The sequence below is a fragment of the Chionomys nivalis genome, chromosome 8 (genome assembly GCF_950005125.1).
Source record: "Chionomys nivalis chromosome 8, mChiNiv1.1, whole genome shotgun sequence".
In the NCBI taxonomy this organism is placed as follows: domain Eukaryota; kingdom Metazoa; phylum Chordata; class Mammalia; order Rodentia; family Cricetidae; genus Chionomys; species Chionomys nivalis.
Genome location: NC_080093.1, coordinates 68243262 through 68261444, shown reverse-complemented (window position 1 = coordinate 68261444; position 18183 = coordinate 68243262). Strand labels below are relative to the sequence as shown.

The window sequence follows — 18183 nt, the reverse complement described above, 5'->3', positions numbered from 1 at the left end:
TGGCAAGTGCTTTTACCTACTGAGCCACCTCACTGGTCCTTACTTAAATTAAAAAAAAAAAACCCAAGATTTATATTATTTTTATTTTATATATGTGTCTTGCATGCTTGTGTGTCTGTTCACTATATGAACACAGTGCCTTTAAGGCCTGCAGAGGGTTTGGGTCACTTGAAACTGGAGTTGTGGACAGTCATCAGCTGCCATGCAGGTGTTGGGAGGTGGGTTTTTAACAGCTGAGCCCTCTCTCCAGTACTCCTGTCCCTACTTTTTATTTTGATATAAGAGTCTTTTGCTCAGACTCTTATATCAATCCTCCTGCCTCAGCCTTCTGAGCAGCTGGAATTACAGATCACCACCATGCCCCCTTGATGACCTAGATTTGAAAAATTTTAATTATTTATTTCTGAAATTTTCTGTTTGGTGCTTTTAGACTAGAGCTGACCACAAGTGACTGAAGGTGTGGAAAGGAAACTCACTGCTGAGGAGGAATTGTCACGCTTCTTTGTGTTTAATTTAGTAAAATATATCTTAGATTATCATAATGCAATATGGGTTTCTTTTTTTTCTTTTTTCTTTTTTGGTTTTTCAAGACGGGTTTCTCTGTAGCTTTAGCACCTGTCCTGGAACCTGCTCTGTAGACCAGGCTGGCTTTGAACTCACAGAGATCTGTCTCCCTCTGCCTCTCAAGTGCTGACATTAAAGGCGTGCACCACCACCGCCTGGCTGCAATATGTGTTTCTTAATGACTGGGATATGTTCTGTAAGCAGGTTGTGAAGCAACCCTTCATTGCAGGATCTCTTTAGGACATCATTAGGACACAAACCTCTTGATATAGCATAGCCTCCTGATTTGGTCCAGAACTGTGATAAATATGACATAAGTATGACATAGGAGGCCTCTGCCAGTGTTATTTTGATGAGATGTTTTATAGAAAACTTAAAAACAATTTTGTTTTGTTTTTGTTGTTATTTTCAGGTTATTTGATGTGTGTAGGTGTTTTGCTTGCCCATATGTGTATGCACTAGATACACGCCTGGTGCCTGTGGAGGTCAGAAGGGGTATCAGATCCTCTGGAACTAGAGTTACAGATACTTGTAAGCTGCCCTGTGAGTGCTGGGAACTGAACCTAGGCTCTCTGCAAGGGAAGCAAGTGTGAGAATAAAATTAAAATGATGGTAGGCTGGTGATGCAACTCAGTCAGTATGTGCCTTATGTGCAGAGCCCTGGACTTGGTCCTCAGCACCATCCCCCTAGAGCAAATCCTCAATGATAAACCAATGGCAGATGTAGCACACTGTATATATTCGGGTAAGTCCTATGTTCTGTCTATAATTGTATACTGTACTTTATACCACTGACAGCACAGTAAGTTTGCTTATGCCAGAATTCCTCATCACTGCAAGCATGACGTAGATCAAATCAAAATGAATGACACATTGAGATGTTCCATCATGTTGCTAGGCAGTTGGAGTTTCCCAGTTCAATTATAATTTTACGGAACCATGTCATTGGATGCATCTCATAGTGAGGCACATGACTGCACAGCTACATTACATAGTGAGGCACGTGACTGCACAGCACATTACATACATAGTGAGGCACGTGACTGCACAGCTACATTACATAGTGAGGCACGTGACTGCACAGCTACATTACATATTGAGGCACGTGACTGCACAGCTACATTACATAGTATGATGCATGACTGCACAGCTACATTACATACATAGTGTGATGCATGACTGCACAGCTACATTACATACATAGTGTGATGCATGACTGCACAGCTACATTACATACATAGTGTGATGCATGACTGCACAGCTACATTACATACATAGTGTGATGCATGACTGCACAGCTACATTACATACATAGTGTGATGCATGACTGCACAGCTACATTACATACATAGTGTGATGCATGACTGCACAGCTACATTACATACATAGTGTGATGCATGACTGCACAGCTACATTACATACATAGTGTGATGCATGACTGCACAGCTACGTTACATACACAGTGAGGCACGTGACTGCACAGCTACGTTACATACGTTAGTAACATACTTTTCATCTAATACATGCAGGAAGCATGTCTTATCATGGAATACTTCGATGTTTCTCAGGCATTATACATTACTTTTTCAGCTAGGCTGTGTCAGTTGGTATTCTACCAGCACTGCTTGTACAAGAGTTCTTGTGAGATTCTTGCTTCCCCGTGGCCTCGCCACAAGAGTGGGCTGTGTGACGCACATTTCTCTGAATGAGACTGGACATCTTCTGTTGAAGGGACTTTGTGTCTTCATTGTGTGTTTTACGTTTTGTTTCCATTAGGTCGTTTACTGCCAGGCCAACAGCACTCTGAGTTCCATCCATTCATTAGAATTTTTTTTTTCTTTCAGATCTTCCATGGTGGCTTATTTTAATTCGGCAGAAAGCACTGGTGGGCAAACTCCCAGGAGACCATGAGGTCTGTAAAGTCACCAAAATTGCTGTATTGTCACTTTCTGAAATGGAACCGCAGGAGCTTGAACTGGAGGTAAGCTGGTATCAAAGGACTGTCTCTGAGATGATAACATGATAGCAGATTTGAGGGTCTGGCTCAGTCAGCTCTGGGTGGTGTTTAAAATAATTTATGTAGTCTTCGAACCTTGTGTTAGCAGCAGACTCCGTCAGAACCCGTGCACTGCAACATGTAAGACAGAAGCAGAGCTGCTTTGGTTGAGGTGGTGTTGAGTGTTGAGGGAAAGATATCTTCAAATAACATGAAAATGAAGCTTCCATCACATGTCCTGATTGGCTTCTGCCTGTGTGTGTGTGTGAGTGTGTGCATCTGTGTGCTCATGGAGGTGCTGTGTGTGCACATGTGGAAGACAGGTCAAAATCATGTAAGTTCCTTTAGCACTTTCTTTTTGTTTAGTTTTTTTTTTTTTTCTTTTTGGTAAGGTGTAGAGGGTTTGAGACAGGGTCTCAGTATGTAGCCCTGGCTGTCCTGGAATTCCTTATATAGACCAGGCTGGCCTTGAAATCACAGAGATCCTCCTGCCTCTGTCTCCCGTGCTGAGATTAAAGGCGTGCACTTGTTTTTCTGAGATAGTCTTTCACTGAACCTGGTGCTCACAGGTTGGCTAGACTGTTTTCTGGCGAGTACATCTGCCTTTTCTACCAACCAGTGGTGGAGTTGCAGGCACGGACCTCCATGCCTGGCTTCCTACTTGGGTGCTAGGTACCCAAGTCCAGGTCCTCAGGCTTATGTGGCAGGTACTTTACTCACTGACCCATCTCCCCACATAACTGGATAGTTTTCAAATGATCGGGCTGCACGAACTATAGTGCTTATTAGGGTCACCAAAGATTATGGTTCAAGTTAGCAATGGAATATATGTTATGACTTGTGCTAGTTAGGGTGAAGGGTAAGACTTCTCTGTTGCTGTCCTAAAACACCAAGGCCAAGGCAACTTATAGAAGAAAGAGTTTATTTGGTTCCAGAGAAATAAGAGTCCTTCATGGCAATGAGCACAAACTTTGTTGGCCTGAACAGAAGCTAAGAGCTCACATCTTAAACTGTATCATAAAACAGAGAGGGTGAACTAGGAATGTCATGGATTTGAAACATCAAAGTCTGTCCCCAGTGATGTTCTCCAGCAAGGTCAAATCTCCCAAACCTTCCCTGAACAGTGCCACCAACTGGGGATCAAGTATTCAACTGTGAGAGCTTATTGGGGATGTTTTCATTTAAACCGTTGCGGTAAGCATAGAGAAAGTATTTCCGTACCTTGGGTGAATATTTTAGAAATTATTCTTATGCTTTTTTCCCTTTACTTTAAACCCATACCACAGCATAGGGCCTTCCCAACTGTGAAGCAAGGAAAGCTATCCTGATGATCATAAAATTTCTTCCAGTATAGCCATTTAAATCTGTCATCTCCTCTTTTCTGTTCATATAAACTCCAGTAAAAGGAGCTATTAAACCAGAAGTGGTGGTGTGTGCTGTGGAGGCAGGACTAGAAATTCAAGATTGTCCTCAGCTCATGTGAGCTTGAGACGAGACTGGGCTCCACAGATGCCACCTCAAGTTTTTAAGTTAAATAAGCAAAAGAAGCTTTTAGAAGCTTATTTTTTTGTTTGATTATAAAGGAGAAGGAAAAATTCTACCACTTAGAAATATTAATGGCTAGGAACCGGAGGGATGGCTTCTGCTGCTCTTCTAGAGGACCTGAGTTCAGTGCCCAGCATCCCTGTCAGATGACTCACAAATGCCTCTGACGCCAACTCCAGAGAATTCAATGGGTTCTGTGACACCAGCACACATGGCACACACACACACACACACACACACACACACACACACACACGGGAATAGAATACATCTTCAAACAGAAATAATCTTGGATAATGGTGATTCAGCTGGAGCGTCAGTGTGTGCTTGCACCTGGCTGCATTCCCCGTAGGGATTTTCAGAAGCTTCCTGTCTTGTACATGTTCCCCCTACTCCCACTGTCTTCTATGGGCATCCTTATAAACAAGTGCCTGTCAGGTGAAGCTGGCTCGTGTCTCCTGCAGCATCCTTTCTGTTTACTGCTCTGCATGGCCCACGGCTGTCATCCTTTCCAGCAGCGGCCTCCAGCTGTTTAGTGGGTCAGCTTCCTCAGATTTGCTGAGCCCGGTTTGTCCACTGTAACTGGGGCAGAAGCAGTTTTCTTGCAGATTCTAATATTAGAATTGATAGTTTCTGCCTCAGTTGTGTTTCGCTGAGGCGGCTGTGGCTTCTTTGCCTGCCGCTTCACTTGTAGCACTCACTCATCAGTACCTTACACCTTATTACTGTCAGGCGATATTGCATTGGATGAGTGTGCGTTTGCATTTAACTCTCCATCAGCTGATGAACATTTGCACTCTTTCTATTCATAGACTACTAGAAATAACGCTGTTGTAAATCTTTGTACCATGCAAGGTTTGGTATGCATAGGTTTTCATTTCCCTGAGTATATGGTTCCTGGGTCAACTTGGCAATTATGCTTAACTCTTTTAGGAATTGCTACACTATTTTCTAATGTAGAGTATCATTTAATATATATATATATATATATATGCATATATGTATATGCATATGTGTATGGCTGTGGGTGGAACTTCAGGGCCCAAACAAACGAGAAGAAATGCATTATGCATCTTGAGAACATACCCTTAAAGCATCAAAGGCTTAGGTTCCATGCCTGATGTCTTGTGTGCTGTATCCCATTGCTGTAATCGAGAAGAGCATCTTTTTCCGTGCTTAGTTTCCTCTCAGAAAGCTGTTTAAAGTTTTATCTCAGGATGGATATAGATAACAAATTTGAAAGTAAAACTGTTTGTTTTCCTTCGGCAACATCAGCTTTTAATCTTGGTTGTGAAATATAAGTTACAAGAAGAATAAAAAAAATGAGGGAGTTTATAGTAGTGGGTGATTTTTCTTTTTAATCAAAATTGTAATAAGGGTGTATCATCCCCTTTAGAGGACTCCTGGACCTCTGGAAAAGGGGACATGATCCTACTGCCGGCATGCTGTGTCAGTGCTGTGGATTGCCTGAGGCTGTGTCCAAACAAAATATTTTATGATTGGAAAGGTTACTAAAAAATACTTTTCTCTTATCATTGTTTTCTGATATCACTGATTTTTAACCCTTTTGGAAAGATAGTGGTCTATACTTGTCTTTTCTAACAGTAATTATATAGACTATTCATTGGAATGCCTTTTGGTTAAGTGGGCTCATTGAGTTTATGCTTTGTTACATATATTATCTGAATTATGTGAAGACATATTTGTTTTACAGTTCAGTTTCTGTTTGCTTTTGTGTGCACACTTGCATGTGATTTCAAAGGAATCTTAGAAAAAAAGAGTGCATTAGTTAGCCAGGCGTGGTGGCACATGCCTTTAATCCCAGCACTTGAGAACAGAGGCAGGTGGATTTCTGTGAGTTCAAGTCTAGCTTAATCTATCTAGCAAGTTCCAGGCCATCCAGGGGCTACATAGTGAGTTAGTCAGTCAACCTGTCTGTCTGTCACCCCACCTCCAGAATGCATGCACATACGTGCACGCACACACCACACACCCACATGGGATAGTAGTCGTCTTTCTATTGCTGGGATGAAATACCATAACCAGAAGCAAATTTAAAAAGGTCTTCTGTTGGCTGTGCTCCGGAGGACATAGTCATCATGTTGGGAGGGCGTGGCAACAGCAGGTAAGGTTTCCGTTGGATCAAGGAGGCCAACTGCTCATGTTTTCATCCTCCCTCACCCAGGAGAGTGGGGAGGGAAGAAGAGCAGGAATGGGGTAAGGCTCCAAAACCTCAAAGCCTGCCCCCAGCGATGCACTTCATCCAATAGCCTTCACCTCCCAAACAGTGCCACAAACTACATGACCTTATGGAGGGCATTTATCATTCAAACTACATAAGAAAGTTTCTTTCATGTATTATCTATGCCCCAACTGAATCTAAAACCGTATCCCATGATACAAGACATTAATAATTCCTAAAGAAACATGAGTATTTATAGTAAATACTCATAAATAAGTATTTATGCTAAATAGTAAATGATGGATGCCGTGTATTCTCAGGGCATAGTTTATAAATGCACACTATTTTAATTAAAATTTTTATGTATATGGTTGTTTTGCCTGCATGTATGTCTGTATTCCATATGCATGTCTGGTGCCCTTGGAGACCAGAAGAGGGTGTTGGTCCCCTGAGACTGGAGATCCCAACAGTCATGTGGGTGCTGGGAATGGAACCTGTGTCCTTTGGAAGTGCTCTAACTGCTGAACCATCTCTCCAACCCTTATTAAATGAATTATTAATAAAGTTTAAAAATATATGCTCAGTTCTCAGAGTTCTTGGACTTTCTGATAAGAAGCTAAGGGATAGTAGGCTCAAATGAATGCTTCTCCAAACTGAGGTAAAGCAGATGAAGAAAATAAAAACAAAGACAGTTGTCTTAGCTATACTGTTCTGTTTGACCTGTGGGTCACCATGACTAAGGCAGCTTATAAAATAAAACATTTAATTGGCTCCCACCAGCCTTCCTTTGTTGAAACTGTCTGTCCCCTGTTCTTGTCTCAACACATCTATATTCATGTTCCCTCCTCTTACCTTTGCCAATTGGATTGAACTTTTTTTATGACCCCTAATTACTGCTCTTTAAACTTAACTAATTTTAAATATCATGTTATTTGCTGATTTCCTTACTGTGTGTAAAGATAGGAAGAGAGAATTTTGAAAGGTCCAGCTTTTAACATTCCCTGTAGAGCTGATAAAGGGCTTTTTTTTTTAAACCAAAACACTCAGGTAATTAGCATAAATGAATATTTAACGTAGATGTTTGTAATGACCTTGAGGCCTAGCAGCTGTGTATTTCGCAATGTTTTGTTCTTAGATGCCAGTTTTCAAAGTACTCTAATAACTTCAACCAGAACATTGCATCCTTTGGACATGTTGGATAAGCATAAACTGTGCTGAACCTGGGTTTGTTGCCTTTAGTTCTAAGTCCATCCTTACCTGTATTCCTATGTTTTATTTGTGGTGTGGCTCCTAATTACTGGAACCGTAGCTGTGTTCTACCTGCCTAGTCATCTCATTAACTCGCAGAGTCACTTTTAACCCACGTGTGAGCAGTAGCGTTCACTCTGGACAGCTAGAGTCAATGATAATTAATAATGATTCATCCTTTTGAAAACTTCCTTAGCTCTGTAAGAAGCATCATTTTGGAATTAACAAGCCGGAGAAGATTATACCATCTCCTGATGACTCCAAGTTTCTACTGAAGACATTGACGCACATCAAATCCAACGTGTCTGCTCCTAACAAAAAAAAAGTAAGGGGGCTGGAGAGATGGCTCAGTGGTTAAGAGCATTGCCTGCTCTTCCAAAGGTCCTGAGTTCAATTCCCGGCAACCATATGGTGGCTCACAACCATCTGTAATGGGGTCTGGTGCCCTCTTCTGGTCTGCAGACATACAGACAGAATATTGTATACTGTATACATAATAAAAAAAAAAAAAAAAAAAAAGTAAGAGTTTGACTGGCATGGGCTTTATTTTATTTTATTTTATTTTTGGTTTTTTTTTCGAGACAGGGTTTCTCTGTGGTTTTGGAGTCTGTCCTGGAACTAGCTCTTGTAGACCAGGCTGGTCTCGAACTCACGGAGATCCGCCTGTCTCTGCCTCCTGAGTGCTGGGATTAAAGGCGTGCGCCACCACCGCCCGGCTGGCATGGGCTTTAAATCCATCTTTGATTAGTTGTAAGTTGAGGGTAACTAGATTAATCTGGAAGCTTTCTTTTTTTTAATCAGAAGACTGTCGAGCTTGGGGGTTGTCCTTTTTTGAAGGCTTGTGTTATCTGTAATCTTTCCATCTGACTCTGGTACTTACAGACTGACTTCTTACAGGTTAAGGAAAGTAAAGAGAAGGAGAAATTGGAGAGGCGGTTACTTGAGGAGTTGCTGAAGATGTTCATGGACTCAGAGTCTTTCTATTATAGCTTGACCTATGACCTGACCAACTCCGTGCAGAGGCAGAGCACTGGGGAGAGCGATGGCCGTCCCCTCTGGAAGAAGGTACAGTGCAGTGTTGGCTCCTAGATCTCTGCCTATTTGCCTCTTGTAGGAAACTGAAGTCATGTGTGCTGAGCTGATTATTCCCTTCTGCTTCTTCTAGGTTGATGACCGATTCTTTTGGAATAAGTACATGATCCAAGATCTCACTGAGATTGGTGTGAGTAAATGCTTCTAGAATCCCCTGTTAGTTGCTGTTGTTAAGCAAATGTCCCTTATATCAAGATGAATTTTGAAATCTTATTAGGGTGTTTCCACCCACTGAAGAGGAGCATTTAACAAGAAAAAAGTGAAGACATTGCTTTCAGGCATGTTACAGTGGCACCACCTCTGCAGACAGCCTGTTCCGACAGCAGTTATTTACTTGAGTGTGATGTCACACACCTGTAATCCCAGCACTTGGGAGGCTAAAGCGAGAGGCTTGTCCCAACTCCATACTAGGCTATACAGCCAGAAAAAGAGGGTGGGGGGAGTAATGAGCGCATGAACCCCAAAATATCTTCAGAGTTCCTGAAAAGATGCGTGTGTTTGTTTGTTTGTTTGTGTTTACATCCATTGGGAATGCAGAGTCTTGCTTTTCCATTATGATACCACTCTGGTTTATCTTCTGGGTGTGGAGTCGATGGATCTTTAAGGCCCGACCAGGACTCCCAGGGTTTTATCGTAAGAAGCATTTAGGGAAAACCACAGGATATGGTGAGATGATTGCATGGAGCTCTCTCCGGTTTGTTTATATTTGTTTACATATTTTATTGGTGTGTACTGTGTGCGTGCATGCGTGTGTGTGTGTGTGTGCATGTGTGCGCACATGCAATTGCCACGACATGTGTGGAGGTCAGAGAGCAGCTATCTGGAGCTGGACCGCTCTCTTCACTGTGGGACCCTGAAATTGAACTCAGGTCCTTGGACTTGCTTGGCAGTGTTTCACCCACTGGGCTACCTCGCCTGTTCTCTTTCTGATTCAATGGCTCCTTTCTTTGTTTCCTTTGTGCAGAAATACTGGAGTATAGTTACTTTTGGTCGCTGTGAGAAGGATGTATGAGATGGGGAGACTAAAGGGAAGCAGGGTTGATTCTGACGATGATTTCAGAGAATTCAGGACATCATCTTGTCAGGGAAAGCATCTTGTCCTGGGGGGCCAGGGCGTAGAGACAGAATACTGACCTTCATCTTTCTCCTGCTACTATCTGGGCCTTACAGTGCGGGATGATGGCTGCCCACATTCAAGGTGCTTGTTTCGTTTGCAGTAAACTCTTTCTAACGGTCCAGAGACACAGCCAGAGGTGTGACTCATCTCTGAGGTGAGTCTGTCCAGCTGACTGAAGATTAACCATTAGATCCTATCATCTATCGGAGAATCACCCCTGAGGGCTGCTGTGTGCTCCGTGTTTCAGACACTGAGCTCTAGACAAAAGCAAAATGGTCCTCTGTTGTTTCTTCTTAGCCTTTCAGTTATTTTCTTTCTTCCCGTTTCCTCCTCACTGTTGATTCCGAATAGTTACTGACATTTTATGCAGTGGCATCTCTAGACAGATGCCTAGCATGTCTCTTCTGAGGTTCAGGCATGGGATGTTCTTAGCGCTCTGATACAGTGTTGGTAATGAGTGTTTGTCTCTATGCGGGCAATGTGGAATTCCAGTGTTTGGAGAGCTTTTGCCAGGCATTCGCACATTATTGTTTAAAGCTCCTGACTAGGATAAAGGTGACAATTGGCAACATATGTTTCTATGTTCCCGTCAGGGATCTTGGATTTATTGCTAGAGCAAAAGTACAAGTAGTGAGGATGGTGGTGAAAATGATGAGTGCAGGCCAGTTCTGCACCTCATTGCTTCCAACCCTAACCTTCTGAAGAGCAATAGAGACCACAAAGCAGAATGGAGCTGCGACACACGGCCCCCGAAGAGCGTAGTGGCAGAAGGAAAGGGAGGTTTGAACCTGATGCTGCAAAGTGGGTATGGTGGGGCATGTCTGTAATCCCAGCACTCTGGAAGCTGAGACAGGAGGATTGTGAGTCCAGGTCAATTTGGACTACACCAGGAGACCCTGTCTCAAAACAAACAATATTTTGAATATTTATTTTATTTCATTATTATTTTGGCATTGTGTGTGTGTGTGTTCTTGAGTATTCTTGAGTGGAGGTCAGAAGACAACCTCAGATGTCATTTCTCAGGCACCTGGTTTATTCAGAGACAAGGTCACTCACTGGTCTGGAGTGCAGCAAGTAGGCCCAGGCTAGCTGACCAGTGAGCCCCAGGGAGCCACTTTCTCCACCTCCCCAGTGCTAGGATTCCAAGGATATACCCCATGCCTGGCTTACCTTAACCAGAAGCTCTTTACTGACTGGTCTCCTGGGTCTTATTCTTGTGTTCCTGATGCGGGATCTCATGTAGCCCAGACCGGCGTCAAACTTAACATGTAATGAGAATGGCACCGAACTCCTGATCACGTCTACAGTTTAAAATCTGAGTGCATTTAGTTCGAAAGACACAGGAGAAGGAAGCTCTGACTTTGAACAGAGCCCTCCTGGTTCTGTTAGAGGACATTTCAAGTGAGACATTTGTGGAAATGCTTTTTATTGTTCATTTCCTGTTGGAATTTTAAGCTGGTGACACTCGTGCTTCTCCGCAGCAGGATGTGAGGTAGAGCTGGGGCCGAGGGAGAGCCGGCTGTGGAGCTTCATCTCACGTGTGCATGAGGCTCTGGGTTTGATCCCAGCGCCACAAATGACAACGAGAAAACTGAGCGTGGTATCACATGTCTGCCATCCCAGTGCTTGGGAGCCCGAGGCAAGGGAATCTCCTAAGGTTCCAAGCCTGACTGAGCTGCAGAGAGAAGCCCCCTCACAAACAAAAGATGCAGGGGTCTGGAGAGATGGCTCAGTGGTTAAAAGCACTGCGTACTCTTGAAGAGAGTCTGGCTTTGGTTCCCAGTACCTGCTAGATGGCTCATCAGCCCCTGAAATGGAGTTTCAGGGGATCTGACACCCTCTTTCGGCCTTTGTACATACAGACAAACAGGCATACACACATGAAAATAAACAAGTAGTTTTTTATTTTTGTTTTTTTAAAAGTCAACTGTGTGCTTTGTAATGAAATGGTCAGGACTGGTTCCATTTTGTTATAGGATACAAGTGAGGATCGAACATAACTTAAAAGCTTGGCTTTCCTAGACTAAGAGCTGCATTTGTCGACTGCTCTGGGCAGGCCCTGTGCCCTATTTACATGTACTGTTCATTATTCACAACAGCCCTAGGAGGCAGTAGTAGTCCCATTTCACAGAGGAAGACACTGAGGCCTAGTGAAGTGAGCGAGAGTCTGTCAGTGAATTTGTGGGGGGTGGAACTTGAACTTGTACGGAGCAGTCTGGCACCTGTGCTGTGTTCTGTCAATCAGCTCCTAGGAAAATTGTTGTAAAGAGAAGGGAAGGCCCTTTGGCTCTCATCCTAGTATTCAGTAAATAGAAAATGGGGCTGAGAAAGGGCTTATGCTTGTAGCAAGCTGAGGGCAGAATGTGTTGACTGTCACTTAGGATTGAGCATGTTGCGGTGTTGTGTGGAATATGAACAACATGCCATTCATTTCCGTTCTAGACTCCGGATGTGGACTTTTGGATCATCCCCATTATCCAGGGTTTTGTGCAGATTGAAGAACTTGTGGTTAATTACAGCGAGTCATCCGATGACGAGAAGAGCAGCCCAGAGACTCCCCTTCAGGAGCCCACCTGTGTGGATGACGTCCACCCACGGTTTCTGGTGGCGCTCATATCTCGGAGGAGTCGGCACAGAGCCGGTGAGTGGGGGGGCTGCTGTAAGACACGTGATCTCACACGCAGATGAGCTGTGTTGAGTGCCAGTAACAATCTTGGTCTTGCAAGCACAGTGAGCTCCAAACTCCAAATGCCGTGATGCAATTAGAGCCTGGTTTCTGCAGTCCAGGGGCGGGAAGAGTTAGTAAAGCAGACAGAATGGCGGCTGCATGCAGAAGATAAGAAAGTCACTTGGTGTGTCTGAGTACAGGGTTCCAGCTGAAAGCCTGTGTCACAGTGATAAAGCTTCCAGGGCTAACCCCTTTGGGAAAACCATTGCCTTTCATTCAGAGGGTTCAGCTCAACAGTGATGGGCACAGCTGTGGTCTTGTGTATGTTGTTGTTTACCTGTTGGCTGTGTCTAGGCTTCCTAGGCTTTCCTGTAGACGGTCAGTTAGGAAGCCTAATCTAGTCAGACTAAGTGCAGGGGTTCGTTTGGTTTGGTTTGGTTTTGAGAGTTTTTGTATATAGCCTAGGCTGGCCTTGAGCTTGCAGTTCTCTTGCTTCAGCCTCCAGAGCACTGAACTATCAAGCGTGCGTTGCAGCTTGGCACCAAACCAAGCTAAGCACATTTTTATAACTGTTGCTGCTTTCTGTTTAATTTTCCTTCAGGAATGCGCTATAAACGAAGAGGAGTGGATAAAAACGGAAATGTTGCAAATTATGTGGAGACTGAGCAGTTAATTCATGTTCATAACCATACTCTGTCATTCATTCAAACTCGAGGCTCTGTGCCGGTCTTTTGGAGCCAGGTTGGGTATCGCTATAATCCAAGACCTCGACTGGACAAAAGTAAGCATACCAATTATTTGGTTTGCAAATAAAGGTTTCTATGAGAATTTTTTTTTTTTTATTTTTTGAGACAGGGTTTCTCCTTCTATGAGAATTTTTAAAATAAAAATTGGGTGCCAGATTTTTTTAGGTTTGAATTTAATTTCAAAGCAATAATTCCCAGGGCTGGGGTACACAGCTGAGGTATGATTTCCTGACCAGCCTGCTGGAGGCCCTGTTCAATACCCTGTGCTGAAACCAACAGCGACAAAAGCCGTGCCTCTCACTGTGACGTTGTGTCCTCCCAGGTGACGGAGGTGAGGCGGTAGACACTGGACTGAGTCCTTACTGGATGTTGCAGTTTCTCTGGCTCTGCAGGAAAGCTCCTCACTTCCCATTCTGACCTGCTGTTGCCTCGCCGCTTATCCTCCTGCACAGTTAGCTTCGGAAGGATGACTGTAGCCAGTGTCTGCAGAAGCGGGGCCTGTGCTCGCCAAACGGCAGTGCGCAGGAAGTCAATGAGAGAGGTGCCTTGTCGGGTGGCTCTTCTGAAAACTTTAAAAAATTATTTTGTAACATTTAAATTTTAATTCCTTAGAATATTTTAACTTTAGTATCAAATGTCATCTTTTATCTTTTATGTCACGTGAAACCTTTACTGAAAGGTAGGGTGTGCGTGAGTGCACATACGTGCCTGCCACGTGTGTGTTTATAATTTCACAGATGGCATGTATTGATGCAGTTTAGCTCAGCCTAACTGGAAAGAAACAAATTTTAGTTTAAAATGATGGTTAGGCAGTCTGACATTTAACTGCCAGTAACTGATGAAAAAGTCAGCGTAAAGATGGAGTGGGCCCTCGTCTGTCACAGCTCTCAGAGGAGAACTGCATCTCGTGTTGCTTCTTTGCAGGTGAGAAGGAAACGGTTGACTGTTTCTGTGCCCATTTTGAAGAGCAGCTGAAAATTTACAAAAAACAGGTGGGCTTTGATTTGTAGTAAGAAAAATTTCCTTATATGTAGAATTAAAACCCAGTGTACTGTTCATAACTAAACAGTCACATTTAGCGCGAAGGTTAAACACGCTAAGCTAAGGATACTCTTACCGTTCCTAGGAATGACGGTGGCGCCTGTTGCCTCGGGTTGTTTGGAGGAGGCAGATTAGATCGGCCATTGCAGACTAAGCTAGGCATCTCAGTGTCGTGCCCTGCTGGAGGGATGGTTGACTTATGTCTTCCTGCATTTCTCTTCTCTGTCCTCATGCTCACACATGGAAATGCAATCCAACCAAGCAGAATGGATTGAAAATCACTAAATGGAAAACAAGTTCGTCTATTCGGGATGACCAATCTGACTATGTAATGACATGGGAGCCATTTTAAAAGGCCAGCCTGGTCTACATACAGAGCTCCAGGCCAGCTGGCCAGACAATATAGTGAGATCTTGTCTCAAAGAAAAAAACAACCCAACAACAACAAAAACTCAGGAAAGCAGAATATCACATGAAAGGAGAGAAAATCCGGAGTTCCCAGTTCATGGACAGAAAGACTCAGTAGTGAATGACTTCAGCTCTTCCCAAATTAGTGTTTAGATTTCATGTAGTTTCAACCATAGTCTCATAGGGAGTAGGAAGAAAAACTAGGAAGGAACAAACAATTATTATTTAATGATCATATTACAACTTAGAAGGTTTTATAATAATTAAAGGCAGGTGTTTGCTTTTATAATGAAAATTCAAATATTGTTAGCAGCAACGTAAGTTGGCACAGGCATTTTGAATGTTATTAATTAAAATAAAATATGCTAATATATGTAACTGTACTTTTCTTTTTTATATCCACTATCCATCCAACATACATAAGAACAGTTTTGAGAAAGGTCTGGATCTGGATGTGAAAGGCTAAGCACTGAAGATTTCAGGGGACAGCATAATGTCTTTGACTTTAAGTCATAAGCAGGATTTACAAAAGCCGTTACCTTATCTTTCTGTGTTTCGATGTATGATTGTCTGTCGCATTTTGTTTGTCATTTAATAAAGGGCAATGCCCATCTAGGAAACAGTTATTTTGGGGTTGGAGAGATGCCTCAGTGATGAAGAGAGTGTACTGCTCTGCAGAGGACCTGAGTGAGGGTCCCAGCACCCACTTCAGATGGCTCACAACCTGTGATTCCCCCTCTAAAAGAGCTCCCTGTACAGTTGTGCTCACATGCACAGGCCCCACACAAAGTACACAAGCACACATAATTCAGGAAGAAAGAGAAAGAAAGAAATATGGTAGCACACACTTTTAACGCCAGCACTCGGGAGCCATAGGCAAGAGGATCTCAGTGAGTCTGAGGCCAGCCTGGTCTATAATAGTGAGTTCCAGTACTAAATAGCGAAACCTTGTCTCAATAAACAAAACAAAAGCAGAAATAATTGTTAAAAAAATAAAAGTAATGACTGGGGAGATGGCTCCATGGGTAAAGTACATGATGCACAGGTATGACATGGAGCTCACGTGCAGCCAGGCACAGTGCCATGTGTCTATAGTCTCTGTAACATCCATGTGACGCATGGATCCATGTAGGCTAAACACACATAAAGTGAATCTTTAATGGTTAGGATTTGGTCTTATATCTTACAGTGTGTTTAAGTGTCTTCTAAACCCATTAATGACGTACATTCCAAAAGAAAGCTGGACAAAAGTACTGAACAGAATCTATGTAAAAGGATAGTTTACAAAGTCATAAAAGCATGTGAGAAGGTGCGTCAGCTCACTAGTCATCCGGGAAATGCAAATTAAAACCATGACTCACACACTGCAGTGGCTGAAGGAATAAAGATGAGAAACATCAAATTTGGGAAAGGATGGAGGCAATTAGCACTTCAATAGGAAAACAAGCCTGCAAATGTGTTCAGTCAAGGGTGCTTATGCAAGAACACTCGCTGTGGCGTCAGAACAGGGCGCATTCAGGGAGGCATGTGGGATCGGATGTGGTCAGGAATGATTTGGTCTCACTCTGCATTTGAGTCCCTTGATAGTGTGAGTTGATTCATGCATGAGTCATAGTCCTAATTGTAAGTAACATTAAAAAGAATAAACCACATTTCAAAGTAGCACAAAATTGAGAAAAGGAGCAATACTGAGGTGTGCAAGCCGAGGGAACAATGTCTTCCCACATTCGTTCTCTGCTTCCTGTTGACTCTGACATCGATTTCTAGGTGTGTGTACTGAGCAGACACTTCCTGGTTTCCAGCAGGTGTGTCCCTCTGGGTAATTGCTCTGAGGGGTGAGGGCCCGGGTCAGTGTGACTCAGCAGTGGTGGCAGCATTGCTCTTGCCTATGACTGGTTTGGGCTGGGACTGTTTGACAGCGATGTATGGTGTGGGCAGAGCTTCCTGCTCTTCTAATAAAAGGTATCCCAGGACCTACAGTGCCCCGCGGTTGTCTGGATTTAATGGAGGACTCTTACAGCTGTATCAGGACTGTGAATGAACCAGCAGGATGTTTATCCAGTGTGCTGCTAGGGAAGAAACAATGGAGAGAGTGGCACAATCGTGAAGGTGGAAAGAGCCAGTGCTCAGCGGCTTCTGGGATCCCTGAACTCAGCTCCGCTGCTTCCAGACTTGTTCTGAGATTTGAGTCTGTGGTTTATTTTTTGTAGCAAAAATTACCTGACACCAGCACATTCACAATGGAAGCACAGTCACAAAGAACTCTGTGTGTGCCGTTCTGCAGTGGTTTTGTTTTATTTAAGACCTCTGGCTGCCAGCCTTTTCCCCATTGACGGACCTTCAGAATATACTAGCACTTTTTGCTATTATAAGAAATCATCGCCGGGCGGTGGTGGCGCACGCCTTTAATCCCAGCACTTGGGAGGCAGAGGCAGGCGGATCTCTGTGAGTTCGAGACCAGCCTGGTCTACAAGAGCTAGTTCCAGGACAGGCTCCAAAACCACAGAGAAACCCTGTCTCGAAAAACCAAAAAAAAAAAAAAAAAAAGAAATCATCAAGCTGGGAATGGTGGCGCATGTCTGTAATCCCAGAACCTGGGAGGTTGTGGAAGGGATTCCAAGGTTTAGGCTAGCCTAGGCTACTCAGCAAGTTCAAGCTCTAGACTACATAAAAATTCAGTTTGAAAAAAAATAGTAAGTTGGGTGTGGTGACACACTTGTTTAATCCATCACTCCGGAGGCAGAGGCAGGTGGATCTCTCTGAGTTTGAGGTCAGCTTGGTCTACATAGCACGTTCCAGGACAGCCAGTGCTACATAGTGAGACTCTTTCTCAAAAGAAAAGAAAAAAAGGAAAGAAAAGGGAAAACAACAAAATCAGCTAAACGAGAACGGAGAGCTGGCAAGATGTCCCAGAAGGCTGTCTAGAGCCCATGTACAGGGGAGGGAGAGAACAGTTCACAAAGCTACTTTCTTAACTCCACCCCCCCGGCACCTCGACATGTGCATGCCCCCTAATATTAAATAGTAATAGTAAATAGAAGAAAACATCTTTCATGCTTATTTAGGGTACTTGTTTATACACAATATATCCGTGAAACCAAACTTGTTGAATTAAACAGTATATACATTTGAAGTTGATATTTACCATTCAGTTGCTTTCAGAGATACCACACCAGGGCCAGTGAAAGTCCACAGAGTTGCCCTCTGATCCCTGCCTTGTGCACTATGATATTTGTGCCCATCCACCCACCCAACATAAACAATAGTAAATTAAAATCATTTTTAAGAGATCATACAACTTATACTCCCAGAAACAGTGTTTCTGTTTTCCCATGTTCACCAATGCTTTCTGTGTTTAGTATTTAAATTTACTTGTATGTAGGTAAAAACTTTTATATCTTAACATTTGCATTTGACTATTAACAGGACTATAGTATCAAGTTTACTGTTTTGTTTACTGAATTTACCCAGATTTTTTCTTATTCTATTTATGGTACTCTATAAATTGTTGATTTTGTGTGGTAGTTTCTCATGAGAGTTCCTTGGTTTTTGTTTTTTGTTTGTTGGGGTTTTTTT

General features: G+C 43.1%; 1 protein-coding gene across 2 annotated transcripts in view; it reads left to right on the top strand.

The window, feature by feature from the left end:
* Positions 1–18183, top strand: part of Inpp5f (inositol polyphosphate-5-phosphatase F) — an 89027-nt gene that overhangs the window by 41315 nt on the left and 29529 nt on the right. The window contains exons 3-9 of one of the 2 annotated variants that reach the window (XM_057779666.1): positions 2409–2545; positions 7732–7860; positions 8433–8600; positions 8701–8757; positions 12187–12385; positions 13014–13193; positions 14083–14150. In XM_057779666.1, coding sequence (XP_057635649.1) covers positions 2409–2545; positions 7732–7860; positions 8433–8600; positions 8701–8757; positions 12187–12385; positions 13014–13193; positions 14083–14150 — 938 coding nt within the window. Of the gene's footprint in view, positions 1–2408; positions 2546–7731; positions 7861–8432; positions 8601–8700; positions 8758–12186; positions 12386–13013; positions 13194–14082; positions 14151–18183 lie in introns of those variants that run through there. The other variant, XM_057779667.1, reaches the window with a different exon arrangement.